The 14,503-nt window shown below is 50.1% G+C and overlaps 1 protein-coding gene and 1 long non-coding RNA gene across 2 annotated transcripts in view; one reads left to right on the top strand and one right to left on the bottom strand.

The window, feature by feature from the left end:
- The window catches only part of Kif6 (kinesin family member 6), a 304,808-nt gene that overhangs the window by 275,865 nt on the left and 14,440 nt on the right, over positions 1 to 14,503 (top strand). Inside the window, exons 17-19 of the mRNA XM_036168128.1 lie at positions 8,184 to 8,268; positions 9,748 to 9,913; positions 13,149 to 13,231. Coding sequence (XP_036024021.1) covers positions 8,184 to 8,268; positions 9,748 to 9,913; positions 13,149 to 13,231 — 334 coding nt within the window. The remainder of the gene's footprint in view (positions 1 to 8,183; positions 8,269 to 9,747; positions 9,914 to 13,148; positions 13,232 to 14,503) is intronic.
- On the bottom strand, positions 379 to 9,637 carry LOC118569877. The gene is made up of 3 exons (XR_004943092.1): positions 8,962 to 9,637; positions 2,367 to 2,536; positions 379 to 895 (listed from the first exon to the last, which is right to left on the bottom strand). It is a non-coding gene; the product is annotated as an uncharacterized LOC118569877 (long non-coding RNA).

Below are 14,503 nucleotides of genomic sequence, written 5' to 3'. Positions count from 1 at the left end.
AATGGGTAAGTCAATTTAATCAAGCAGCTTTCATAATCCAAGGTGTCTTTCCACACAGAAACCAGCCATGACTCGAGTTTACTTCTCACTCAGACACACGTGGACATGTGCTTCCCATCAGGCTTCCTACTGCTCTCTTTCAAGCTCCACTTGAGGAGGGAAGAGGACGTATCTCCATATACACTTCCCTCAGTTACAAGGAAGATGTGGCCTAGAGTGAAATGTCTTTTTCTTGTTTTGTTTGGCTTTGGGAGACAGGGTTTCTCTGTGTAACAGCCTTGGCTGTCCTCTAACTTGCTTTGTAGCCCAGGCTGGCCTCAAACTAACAGAGATCCACCTGCCTCTGCCTCCTGAGTGCTGGGATCAAAGGTGTGCACCACCACCGCCCGGCTCGGAAAATGTCTAGTTCTTTATTTTAAAAGTTTCTCCCGGGCATCTGCTCTGGCCCCTGTCTTAGGTTCCATTAGAATCTGGGCTGGTCAGCCAACTCTTGCCTGCTTGGTGATGTGCCAGTTCTGCAGTGTGGTCCAGCGTGGAGCTCATCTGTGGCTCCAGGGTGTGATAAGCGGTTGCCAAGTAAAACAAAGTAACAAGAAACAGCTTCATTAAGAGTCCTCAACTCAATTCCTAAATCCTTTAAACTTCTCCGAAAAGCCCGTCAAGGGGTTGGCCAACCTCAGCACCATTCAGATCTTCCTAAGAGAGAAGACCTGAATCACTCCTTGGCATAGGCAACTACACTGACCAAAGACCTCCATGTCCTGACAGCATGGCAGCCATGTTGGCTGGGTCCCACTGGAAAAGAGAAAAATGATTCTCAGGATGTCAAGTTCTTAATTATTTCCTCTGGGAAGCCGCTGTGGTACAGCCATGTGATCACAATGGGTCCATGAATCTGAAAGTGGAAGAGAGAGTATTTATTATGTTATTTTTAATTATGTGTGTCTGTATGAGGGTATGTGTACATGAATGCAGTGTCCAGGAAGGCCAGCAGAAGGTGTCTAGTTGTGAGCTCAGAACTGAACTCAGGTCATCTAGAAGAGCAGTGTGTGCTCTTAACCACTGAGCCATCTCTCCAGCACCTGGAGGGAGAATTATGAGATATACAGTACTTTAAAAGAAGTATCTTGGAGATATGAAGGATTGTGAAGAGCTGTTTGGAGAGAGGATTATGGATAAATTCAAGAATCTTGGTTTTTGTTTTTTGTTTTTTTGAGACAGGGTTTCTCTGTGTAGTTTTGGTGCCTGTACTGGATCTTGATCTGTAGACAAGGCTGGCCTCGAACTCACAGAGATCTGCCTGCCTCCGCCTCCCGAGTGCTGAGATTAAGGGCATGTGCCACCACCACCTGACAGATTAGAGAATTTTGGAAAGGTGTGAGTGCAGAAAAGTCTGTGAACAGATGTGAGTGGCAGAGAGCTCCCAGTTGATCAGGGATGACCACGGAGCCAATCTCAAGCAAGGATGTTGGATGAAGAATGTCTTTCCTGAGGGTGGAGTATTCCAAGAGTCTCCCTCATGTTGCTGATTGACCATGTGCATACTGCCCCTCTCTGTGGCCTGTCTCCTCAAGGAACATGGTGAGGAATAAGAAGAGAACCATCCCAGGCATAAGATTTGGGGCATCAGCAGCCCAGGGTAGAAGAGAGGAAGATTACTCCCACAGAAGAGCTGGAGGGGCTGTCTGGCCTGTTATTTTCCCTGAGACAGACACTTGTGTTTGTGTTAAAGTATCACCTTTCTCCTCTCAAAGATCATCTGTTCTCTGAGGGATGACAGGCAGTGTGTGCAGGGAATGTGGGCAAGAATGATGGTGTCCCAGGAACTGCCAAGCATGTGACCACGGGTTCCTCATCACAGCTGAAGTACAGGCATGCCATGTGCTGCTAAGGTACTCCACAGAGCCAGTACCAAGATGGATAATGGCACTGAGCACCGTCAGTGTGATGACTCCAGTTGACAATAAATGTGAGCATTACACAGGAAACAGTCTGATTGGGAAGCCAGATGCTTGCTGGCCACTGCGGTGACTGAGCCATTGGCACCATTAATCTCCATAAGAGGAGACACTTCGGCTCCTCAAACAAGATGAGGCTGAGTGATCTATGGCTCTGCAAGGCCGTTTAGTCCAATGAGACCCAGAGTGGGTGTTGAAAGAATTCACTGTGTAGCTAAGGATATGCCTCATTGCCCCAGTATCCTGTCTGGTAAGGGAAAACAACAGAGCCCACTGCCACCTCCCATTCTGGCTCCTGGCCAAGTGACAGCTAGCCTAGGCCCCACAATGTATGCTCTACGGAAGCCCAGAGGGTCCCTCGCAGCTTCACAACATGGTTGGAACTGTCACTATTGCCTGCCTGAGTACCTTTAGAATGGCCAAGAAGATGGGGCAGGTTGCTCCCAGGAGTCTCATGAAATGGCCTGGATTGTGGCACACTCCTGCTCATATACAGTAGGTAAGCTGCACGTGTCCAGTGGGGCTTGCACAGGTTGTTGTATTTTGGTTAGGAAAGGGCAGTCTTCACAAGCCAGTACCTGGGAAGAGACCAAGACTTCATGATGGCCCTGCTGCAGACCTGAAAGTCATTCATGGGGAAGAGCACCACCTTCACCCACTTTGGGTAAGTCAATGCGGACTTTAGTGAGCTGCCTGCCCATGGCTCCCTTCATCACTGAAATTGCTTCCAACTCCAGCGTTGAAACCAGTCAGACTATAACTCTCCCAAGGCCAAGTCCCATGTGGCACAGGAATTGTGGAGACTTCATAGATGACACCTGTGAGGTGTGTTACATCTAGGAGTGGATAGCATTACACAGATCCTACCAAGCACCTAGTGAAGGCCAACTACAGGCAACTCTGGCTTCACAGAGGGTGTGTTCTTTGCAGCAGATCCCCAGCTCCATCCCCCTTCATCGCAGTGACCCTCAATGTCCGCAGGGCAAGCTGGGGCTGTGAGGACACACTACCTTCCACACACCATCCCTTGTGCAGGTCCAATTGTCTCCGGAACTCCTGCACAGGCGCTGGCAGTGCAAAAGGTCCAAAGCCTTGGCTGGTTCCTTAACAAGGGGTGGCATCGGGATCTCCAGGGGACATGCTGACAAATCTGAACTCAGCAGATCTGGAGCGGAGCCCAGCTGCTGCACTGTTGACAAGCTCCATAAGTGATTTCGATGAGCCCCCAGTCGAGAGGCACCGAACCAGAGAAATGAGATTTTGTACAGTTCAGGCATCAAATAACTGTGTAGAGTGTGGAGAAGCAGAAAGAGGAGCTAGAGACCTCCCCAGTAGAACCAGCTCAGGCAGAAGGGCCCACATCTTGGCTGGCCTCCCAGCAATGGAGGAATTGAATGCCCTACCCTCTGGCTTCCTGATTTTGCTACTCAACTGCTTAGGGCTTCTTCCTTGTGTGACATCCAGATAGAGAGCCACCCTTTCTTCTTGCTTTTTTAATTGCTTTAGAGCCAGCTGCTCATTATGGGGACCTCACGGGTCACTTGTCTAACCCCTCCTGTGCTGCCGTCCCAGCCAGAATCCTGTCTTTGAAAGAAAGGCTCCCGTGTCAGGTGATTGAGGGTTCTGTCCATGGCCAGGGTTGCAGTGGGAACAAAGACCTACAAGTCCACATGCCCTTTATCCCCCTCTGTCCTGCTCATCTTGTTCCTGCTCCTCTCCCTTTGACTCCTTGGCCTAGGCTCCTCTTCCTAGGGGCTGGCTCCTGTCTGCCGGTGGGTCTCAATGCAGTCCACCAAACAAGCATCACCTTTGGCCTCAGGCTTGTCTGGGACAATGTGCATAGCATGTGTCTCTGGGATGCTGTGCCTTCATCCCAGCTGCCTGAGGTCCCTTGTCCTAGCCCCCTTTCCCAGATCTTTCCAGCAAGCTTAGTGAATCCTGGCACCACCACACATGAGCTGCTTTTCATGCAGAATAACTTTGTCTCAGATCAGCCTTGAAGGACCCACTGTGGTCCCCTCAGGCCCCCATGGGTCTCATTGCCAGCGTCCTTACCATGGCCAACCACACTTGGCCTCATTTTCCACACTGACCTCAGCTCCCACTGTCCTCTGCCTTACCCACTCCCCCAAACACATAGGCCTTCTCATTGCTCTCACGGCACCAAGCAGGCTCGGCCTTGAGCACTCCAAGTGCTTCTCAGTCCCCGAATCTCTGCAGGTCTCGGCCCTACTGTCCAAGAGGCCACCCTTGACAGCGCTCCATGCACTCTGTATTTTTGTCCAGCTTGTCCTCCAGCCTACTGTATTGCATTGCAGACCTGATTTTGTTGTTGTTGATTGAGGTTCATCTTCATCACTAAAATTATTCCTCCTGGAGTGACGCAGGCCCATTGTCAGCACTAAACAAACATTTCTGAAGGGGCCAGTGAGAAGGCCCAGGGGGAATGGCACTTCTGTGCAAGTCTGACAACCTGAGAGGACAGTGCAAAGTTGTCCTCTGACCTCCACATGCCCGCCACCACACACACACACACATACACACACACACACACACACACATACACAAACACGCACACACACATACACACACATACACAAACACGCACACACACATACACACACACGTGCACACACACATACATACATACACACATGCACACACACATACACAAACACGCACATACATACACACACGCACACACACATACACAAACACGCGCACACACACACACGCAAACACACGTGCACACACACATACATACATACATACACACATGCACACACACATACACACACACACACACACACACACACACACACACAGAGCAGTGGAACCCTGTGGGGCTGAGGACGAATGAGGTAACACACGTTGACCTGGACCCAGGACTGAGCCGGCGATAGCTGGCGTTAGCCCTGCATACTTGTCTCAGACACATTCAGAAGGATCCCCCGGACCTATGGCTCCTGGACATCACACACACCTGCAGGTCGTCTACAGAAACCCCCACACACCATGGACTAAGGCCTGCCTCCTGCAGAGGAGCTGTGTGTGCATGTTGGGACTCCGTCCCTTCATCCCCCTCCTGACCCCACAGTCCTGGATGCTGCCTCCCATACAAAGCCTGAGCCCATTCCCCCTCCTTCTGCTGCCTCTCTGCTAGTTCCAGTACCCGCAGCCATCGCTCCAGAGCAGGCTGGTACTGAATCCTTTGTGTGCCCTTGGTTTGCCCTTTTTCAAAGGTGTTAAAAGAGGGAAGATGAGGCAGAGCTCTGTGTCAGCAGGCCGCAAGACAGATGGGCCCAGAACTCTTAGGGAAGGAAGTGTCCTGACCATTTAAAGGCCCGCTATCATTTGGTGTTAATACACCACCTTCTGTGTTTCACATCTGCCATTTTTCAAAGACAGAGTCGTCAAATAAACACAGAATCCAGTGTGTCCTGTACACAGCCTCTAAACAAGACTCCAGGGGAAGATACAGAAAACAGAAGGGCCTCATTTCTACCTCTAAACTCCCTGCGCCTGTGACTTGGAGGTCAGGGAGGATCATGGGTAATAAAGACCAGCCCTGAGCTCATAAGGCTGATAAAATGTTCCCAGGGGATGACAGTGTCATCTTCAGCTAGGATGACAGAAGATACCTGCTTACCTAGTGCAAGGAAGAGAGGCTCATTGGTTCTGCAGAGATAAGACAGACTAGTAACCACTTAGCATATGTGTCCATGCATCAGTGAAGCAGTCAGGAGGCAGCCAGAGTAAAGCCTTGCGGTGGAGGCCTCTCTACAGGCCAGAGTCCCAGTAAGTGTGGAGTGCTGCAGTCGGGGCAGGGTACATTGGGGCCGCCGCTTGTGAAAAGCACAAAAGGCTTTCGTCTAAACACAAGCTTAACAGAGGGCCACACGGGCCATGATGGAGAGAGCTGCCATAAGCGTTTTCCTAGATTCCCACCTAAGCTTCGCGCCTTCCAAGCTGTGTGACCTGTGTTATGTATGGACCCCCTAGACAGGAAATCTAACTGCAGTGAGTTGGGAGTGCCGTCCATGCATGGTTATCCTGAGGACTTGATGGTACATAGAGGACCTAGTCAGAGGGCATTCAATAAACGGCCAGCTTTAGTAACGCACCTGCTGCAGAAACAGATGGAATTACTTAGGGTTTCTGGAGGGTGGTTTTGTCCAAACCAGGGCCTCCTATAGTTCCAGCTGTCTTTAATCTCAATATGCAGCCTAGGATGGCCTCAAACTTTTAATCTTTCTACCTCAGCCTCCAAATGATGGGATTACAAGGTGTGCCACCATGTCCAATGTGTGTGTGTGTGTGTGTGTGTGTGTGTGTTTGTGTGTACGAATGTGTGCAGGTGCATGCCCCGGCACACACACGGAGGTGGAGGTTGGAGACAAACGTGGGTGTCCTTGCCTTCTAGTGTGTTTGAGACAGGTCCATCTTTTTACTGCTGTGGATGCAAGGCTAGCTGGACAGTGAGCCTCCAGCCACTCTCTTACCCCAGGATGCACACTACGCCACCAGCCTCTGGGGATTCAAACTCAGGTCCTCTTGCTTTCATGGCATGGGCTGCACCCTGTGAGCTAGCTCCCTGGCCTGAAATTATATATTGAAAAGCTGGAAGGTGCCCCTTTCCACCCTGCATCTCACCCTAGATGGGCTGTTATACCAGGTCTCTGCTTTTGAAATGAGCTAATTAGGCGGTAACAAGGTCCCTAACCTCCACACGAAGAAGTGGGCAAGCCAGCCTGCGATGAGACTCCAGACTCAGGTAGTGTGATGGTGTTGAATATTTAAAGGACCCTCAGAATAGAAAAGACATTCTGTGCTGCTCCAAAAAGCCCATGTGGAGATGAAAGGGGACATTAGTAGGGATAGTCTCCACTCAAAATTGGTGGAAATAACTGTGACCCATGAAACATGCTCTCCTATGCATCACGGAGCTGCCAGCCACTGCCTGTCTGTGAACAGAAAGCAAATGATTGTCCCTCAGAGACGCTGGGCTGGTGAGGTGGCTGGGTGTGTGTGTGTGTGTGTGTGTGTGTGTGTGTGTGTGTGTGTGTGAAGCATTTGACACACAGGACTCAGTTCAATCCCTGGAACCTGGTTAAAAGTGGAAGGAGAGAATAGACTCCATAACGTTGCTCCCACCTCTGTATGTATGCCATGACACATGTGCACCCACACACACATAATAATAAATGAATAAAATATTCTAGAAGGAGATTGGAATCCAGGACCCTGGCACCCACAAAGATGGGGATCTGGAAGTTAGCCACATCCGGACTTGACAGATTAGCCCCCTGTAGCCTCATCAGCAACTCAGGAGTGATGCTGCTTCCAATAACTGCCATGAGGATTAAGTCTGATGGTGCTCAGGAAGTGCATGGGTTGGGGGACAGGAGCTGGGGGGGTGATGGAGAGAGCAGGATTTGGGGAGGGGAGACTTTCATTCTGTGGCGGGGGAGTTCGGACTTCACAGGGAGGGGCAGGGCTGGAGGGCAGGGGCAGAGCCAAGGCGGGGTAGGTAAGGGAGGCCTTCACTCTGCTGGGCTTTGTGGTACCTCTGTGTTGACGAAGAAGCACTGCCCAATGGCAGACAACCCCCGCCCCAGAGGTTTAGCAGATGAGCTCGGAGGGTACCAGGAGCTCCCCAGTTATAGCCAGGTACCCACACAGAAGAGTCAGCATCTAGGCAGGTAACAGCAACCAGTCGGCCCCACTGAAGGGCTCAGGCCTGCCCAGACCCCACCACTGGTTCTGTCTCTGGTCATAAAGGATGAAGATTCCTATCACCTCCATTGATTAGCCTGAAAAGCTCGGCCTTATATGGAGGTGGAGAACAGAGCCAGGGTTCTGAGCCTGGAGCAGCCGAACTGGTGCAGGCACAGGCAGGCGATCAGAGCCACGCCTGTTCTTGGTCCGGAAAGGGCTTTCTCCAATGAGGAAATACGGGTCGCCTCTTCCTTATGGACCCCAGAGAACCTGAGTGCAGGGAAGAAGAGGGGAGGTGGGGCAGTTCCCTCCAGCGACGGATGTCAGGTGTGGGAGAACACAAGGGGGCTGCCTCTGAGGCCGAGCTGAGGCTGCCACCCAGAGGCTCCGGAAGGAACTCCCGGGACCCCCGTTGTCTGGATGCCCTTGAACTCCGTTACTGGCCCATCACATTTTCCTTTCTACCTTTTTTGGTTGCTGTGACCCACTAGCATCTCCCTCCTCCAGGAATCTCAGAGAACACGACCACACCCTCCCTGCCTGACCAACAGGAAGATAAACTGCGTTCACAACTGGAAGAGGAAAAGAGCAGGTGAGCTGTCAGCTGCTTTTGTTTGTTATCACATGCATTCTGACCCCAAACCCCGTGGGCCTCCAACTTCCCCTTAGGAAATGGGTCCAGCCTGGAACCTCAAAGAAAGGGAGAGGAGAGGGCTAGCCTTAAGCAAGGCCTAGGCCTGAGAAGGGAGGATGCTCAATGGAGAAGCACCCCATCCAAACGGGTTCGCATCCCGTGAGAGGTCACATATTAAATTTCCTGCATATCAGATATTTACATTACAATCCATAACAGTAGAAAATTATAGTTATGAAGTAGCAGCAAAATAGTTTCATGGTTGGGGGGGGGGGGTTGACCACAACGTGAGGAACTATTAAAGGGAGCAGCGTTAGGAAAGTTGGAAACCGCTGCTCTAAAGGAACCATGGAGCAGGCTTATGGTGGGCTTCACTCCACAGCCTTACCAAAGCTCACCCGGGGGCCTGGGGACCTCAGACCTTCACCCAGCTACTGAGGGGCCCAAAGTGATTTTACTGACAGGGTGAGGAGATGTAGATTTCCCTGGTCAGGCTCATTCATTCCCTTATCCTCCATGCCATGGTTGGGGTCTGGAGGTCCTGTACAAGTCACCTTCCTGCCTCAAGCTACTGATGGCATCAGTGCAACAGTCCCCCAGCACACACATGCAAGCGCACACACATGCACACGCAGGCACACGCATACTCACCTGAGCAACACTCCCTCACAGCTTCCCAGCCAAGGCTCAAGTGTTACCCACATGCATGTGCGGTCTTCCACACTGGTGCCATTGGGGTTTTCCTCAGTTGCCCATCTGCCCTCTGTGGATTAGTGCTTTTCTGGTTCCTGTGCAAAGCAACTGCAAACGCAGCTCAAGGCAAGCGGAGTTTATTTCTGCTCATGGTCTGAGGGCACTGTCCATCCAAGTGAGGAAGGCATGGGCAGAAACACACCCTGTAGTCGGAGAGCAAAGATGGATGGTGGTGCTCAGCTTGCCCAATCTTTTTATTCCATCCAGACTTCCAGTCCATGTGCTGGTACCGCCCGTGTTCAGCTAAAGCTGAACATCAGCCCTGTTGAGTTAAAGCTCTCTGGAAACACCCTCATGGGTACCAACAGAGGTGTGTCTCCTCAGAGTCTCAGAATCGAGCCAAGTTGACAGTGAAGATCAATGGTAACACTTACCCTGAGTACATGTTCAATGAAAGGGAGTTCTCATTCTTGGAGAAGATCCCCGAGTGCCTACTGAACAGAAATGGCCCACCCTGTTCTCTATGATGGGCTCAACACCAAGTGCCATGATCTAGCCCTGGCAGAGGCCTCTTGTCCTCCTTTCCTGCACCAGGGCAGCTCTGCCAGGCTCCTGAGGCATAGACTCTCTTCATCTTCACACATGCACGCACGCAGGCACGCACGCACGAACGCACACGTGCGCGCGCCCCCTGCTGGTGACTTCATGGCATCAGCCTGCTGCCGCTTCTCTGATCCCATGTAGGTACAGAACGACATTCATGCGCCTGAAAGCCCTGAAGGTGGAGATTGAGCACCTGCAGCTGCTAATGGACAAGGCCAAGGTGAAACTGCAGAAGGAGTTCGATGTCTGGTGGGCTGAGGAGGCCACCAGCCTGCAGGTATACTGCGGGGAGCCTCGGGACATTCAGGTGGGAGCTGCCAGCTACAAGACCGGGTCCCCTGGGGAGAGTGAGGGCTTCGTACTTCAGGAGCCCAGTGTCTCCCGCTCCAGGTCTCATGTAGTCTGCCCAGTGGGAGACGATGCCAAAACTGTGATTGTTATCCCTGTTGTATCGTCTAAGATAATGTGGAGATTTCAATGGGCATCTCTCTCTCTCTCTCTCTCTCTCTCTCTCTCTCTCTCTCTCTGTGTGTGTGTGTGTGTGTGTGTGTGTGTGTGTGTGTGTGTGTGTGTTGGGAGGAAAGGAGAAAGACTGGTTCATTTAGATCTTGTGGTACCAGGACTGAAGACCAGAATCTCAAGCATGCTAAGCAAGCATCCTTCCACTGAGCTACATCCCATTGGTCTTCAAGTATCATGGTTGGCCTCGTGTTTTTAACTGTTTAGAATGACTGCTTCTTTGTATCCTAATTCTGTCATGTCATTTCCAACTGTTGCTGTTCCATCATGTGAATATACTTTAGACGGTCTAGTCAATAGTCTCTGGTTCTTCACTGAAGACATATCTGTAGATGATTTTTGCACATTTCCCAGACGAATCCCTAGAGAGTCTCTGTGATGCTGTGAAAGCTACAGAGCCTGCTACAACGCATCAGAAAAACCCCAGCTTCCTGTTTGCCCTGTGCAACCTGTGGATACGGTAGGGTGGAAGTGAGGCGGTCACAGCGTCACATCACCGTGGAGAGTCTCCTAGGCTCACCCCTCACTTTAAGGGCAATGGACTGAGAGGCAGAAAAGGTATTTGCCCAGGGACGCCCAGCCAAGCACTGACCAGCACATGACTACTGGCCATGGTGGCACACACCTGCAAACACAGCATAAGTGTGTCTAAGGGAGGCAGAGGCAAGAAGATTGTGAGTTCAAGACCAGTCTGGGCCACCCACAGGCAAGACCTCATCTCAAAAAGAATTTTTTTCATGTATGTGGAAATCAGTATTATGGTTCCTCAACAGACAGAAGCTAGAACAACAGGGTTACCCAGCTGTGCTGTTCCCAGATGTGTACCTGGAGGATGAATGTGCACACACCCATCCTTATCGCTGTGCTGTTGACAATAGCCAGTGTAGGTGTCCACCTACAGATGAGTAGCCGAAATGTGGTGTGTGTGTACAGTGGAGTACCAGTCAGCCATGAAGAAGAATGAAATCTTTACCCATAGCTGGAGATAATTACTCAATAAGGTGGACCTGGGAAGATAACACTGCATGTGTTTCTCACATGTGCAGCCTAGATTTAAGCAGACATGTGGTGTGTTACGTGGCCTGAGAGTAGATGGGGGTGATGTGGAGGATGATTTGTGATGCCTGGAACCCACAGTGTGGGAAGAAAACTAACTCCCACAAGTTGTTCTCTCTCTCTCTCTCTCTCTCTCTCTCTCTCTCTCTCTCTCTCTCTCTCACTCTCACACACACACACACACACACACACACACACACACGAGTAGATAAATAAATTAAAAGTAAAAAATAGGGTTGGGGATTTAGCTCAGTGGTACAGTGCTTGCCTAGCAAGCGCAAGGCCTTGGTCCAATCCTCAGCTCAAAAAAAAGGTGAAAAATAATAAATGTATACATTACCCGTGATCATATGACAGTACAATAAAAAATAGTTCATTAAAAGTAAATGCATAGAAAAATAAAGAAAATTAAAGTCTGAAATACAGCTATAAAAATAATTTTAAAATAAAGCTATGTAATAAAATATGCATATTCTTTTGTAGATATGTAGGGTTATCAATGAAGTATTAGCAGCATTCACTGTGACTTCAGAATCACAAAGAACACAGTATTTCAATAGCTTTGCACCAGCCATGATGATACGACAATATGTGTGGTTTTGATTGGTAACAAAGTCACAGGGACTGTTGATGTCATTTATTAATCTCAGGTAGAAGTTAGGGGAGATGAAGATATAACTGGTTTCTATGTATGTCCACAATGACCCTGGCTTCTGTTGGGACTCTGGGTCTAGAACTGTTTGTCATTCATCTGGGAGTGAGGCCTTCAGCAGATGCCCACTGGACAGTAGACAAGGGTCACAAACTATGATCTGGAGAAGCTCCGACAAGGCTGGCAGGTTCCCATCACTTGTTAGTGATAGAGACAATGAAAGCCAACACTGCCAAGGTGCTCAGACCCACGTGCCTCCTGCCACCCAGGGCATTGTCCCTGAAGCAGAAGAGGCCAGATGGTGCCAACAAAGATGGCAGACAGCTTGCCACAGGGAAGCCGATGCCATACAGCTGTGGGTACTTTCACAGCCCACCCTGTAAGAGTCTCCTAGGAGACTGAGGCAGAACAAGGGAGGTGGGGCATGTTTTCGGATGGCTTCCAGAGTGCCAGGGAGCCAATGGGAACAGCCTGGCAGCAGCTTCTCGCAGGCTCACTGTGCCCATGGGTTCAGGGAGCATCATGGGATATTCTGGGAGACTCACAGGATGTCCTGGGAGTCTCTCAGGGTATTCTGGGAGACTCAGAGTCACTACCACTCCAGCCTTGCTCTCCAGGGTCATTGGAGACATACAGGTATTCCAGGACCACCCTAGCAGAGGTGAATGCTCAGGGTGTGCTCCATGACTACAGAAGAGGATCTTAGGGACAAGGAGAATCACACCCAGGAAGGATTTCCCGAGAATTGCTGCATAGCACTGAAAAAAAATAATATTTTAGGGAACTAGAAGCACAGAGAATAAACCAGACCTTACTAATAATGTCCTGATCCAAAGACAGTGTTTTGATGAACAGAACTTTGGTAGTAACTATGTCTAGATTTACTTTTTTTCATAGGCATCAAGTATACTGACTTGTATAATAGGCTTTCCCCCCTTAAGAATGACATCAAAAGTCTGGAGAGAAGGCTTAGTGGTTCAGAGCACTTCCTGCTCTCCCAAAGGACCAGAGTTAGGCCCCCAGAACCCAAACTGGGTGACTCACAATGGCCTGTAATTCCAGCTACAGCAGACCCAACATCCTCTTTTGATCCCCAAATTCACATACATATAAATAAAAATTCTAAAAAGAAAAGAAAAGGTGTTTTAAAGTATTACATCAAGGGCTGAGGGTGCAGCTCAGGGTTAGAGCACTTACCTAGCCAGCCTGAGGCCCCCAGTTCCAGACCCAGTGCTGGGCACAGGACAAGAGTTACATCGAGAACCTTGTACCACCAACTTACGCTAACTTACAAAATACCTTCTTGAGCCAACAGGTAAACCCCCCAGCCTCGAATCCTCAGGAGGGTGTGAAGCCAGTGCTACAGTGGGACCAGCCACAGCGTCTCTCCAAGAAAAGGTCAGGACAGAGCTACAGCTGAGTCAGGGCACCCAGGCAAGGCTCCTGTGGTCTGGGAGAGTGGAACGCCTTTGCTGTTTAGTTAGTTGTAGCCCCTCCGGCTTGTGGCTTTAAGCTCCCCCGAGTGCACGCCCCTCCAGACCCTCACTCTGACAGCCAAGTCAGTGCACCCACCACTACAGTAACAGGAGAAAATCAGTCCAACCATGTGATCCCTAGTCCTGCCACACCTGAGGAGGAAGAAAGGGTTGGTGTGAGCAGCAGGGGGCCTGGGAGGAGTGCCTGGGGAATAGTCACTCCACCAGGACCCAGGGAGTTGTGACAAGAATATTAACATCCATCATCCTAGAGAAGATTCAGGAGATACATGGGCAAGATGTGGACAGCTTCCCACACCGCTGCATGAGTTGCAAATGTCTGCAACACCAGCTACAACTCATGTCCTCTGGTTCTCTATGGTGGGGAGAGCCAGTGGGGACTGCATGTCTGCACACCACGCTCTGGTCTCTCACTGATCAGCAAACATGCTGGCAGAGTCTCTGATGGGTACCCCCTGCCTCCCACATCAGACTCATCCCTGCCAGGCCAGAAGACAGGACAATGTGAGTGAGGTGTCCATCTCTGCCATCCAGGGGCCATCAAACCTTTGGGTTGAAGGACATCGAGATCCCATGTCAGAAGTCTGAAAGGAAGCTTTTTAAAAGATACCAGGAAGCAGGAGAGGTGTCTAGAGGTTAAGAGCACTGGCCGCTGTTACAGAGGACCCAGGTTCGGTTCCCAGCACCCACACGGCAGCTCACAACCATCTGAAACTCTAGTTAAGGGAATCTAATACCTTCTTTTGATCTCCAAGGGCAGCACACATGCATGCAATGAACTTTTATATGTTCAGGCAAAACACTCATACACAAAATAAAAATAAATAAATAAATATAAAAATTAAAATAAATAAAAGTGAGATGTCAGAGGCAGGCAATGAGGTTCAGTGGGTAAAGGCTCTGCCACAGAACCTTACGACTACCTGAGTTTGATTCCAAGGATACACATGGTGAAAGGAGAGATTCACCTCCTGCAGACTGTCCTCTGACCTTCACATGTATGCTGTAGTACACACACACACACACACACACACATGCTCATGCACAAGTGCACACACATTTTTCAAAGATGACAGACAGTGCCAGTAGAAGCCCGAGGGAAATGTCACAAATCCCAGCCGAAGGTCATTCTACAAAACACCTGGCCAGTACAGCTCCAAAGTGACAAGATCAT

The sequence above is a fragment of the Onychomys torridus genome, chromosome 18 (genome assembly GCF_903995425.1).
Source record: "Onychomys torridus chromosome 18, mOncTor1.1, whole genome shotgun sequence".
Taxonomy (NCBI): Eukaryota; Metazoa; Chordata; class Mammalia; order Rodentia; family Cricetidae; genus Onychomys; species Onychomys torridus.
Note: the sequence above shows the minus strand (reverse complement) of the source record. Positions and strands in the feature narration are given on the sequence as shown.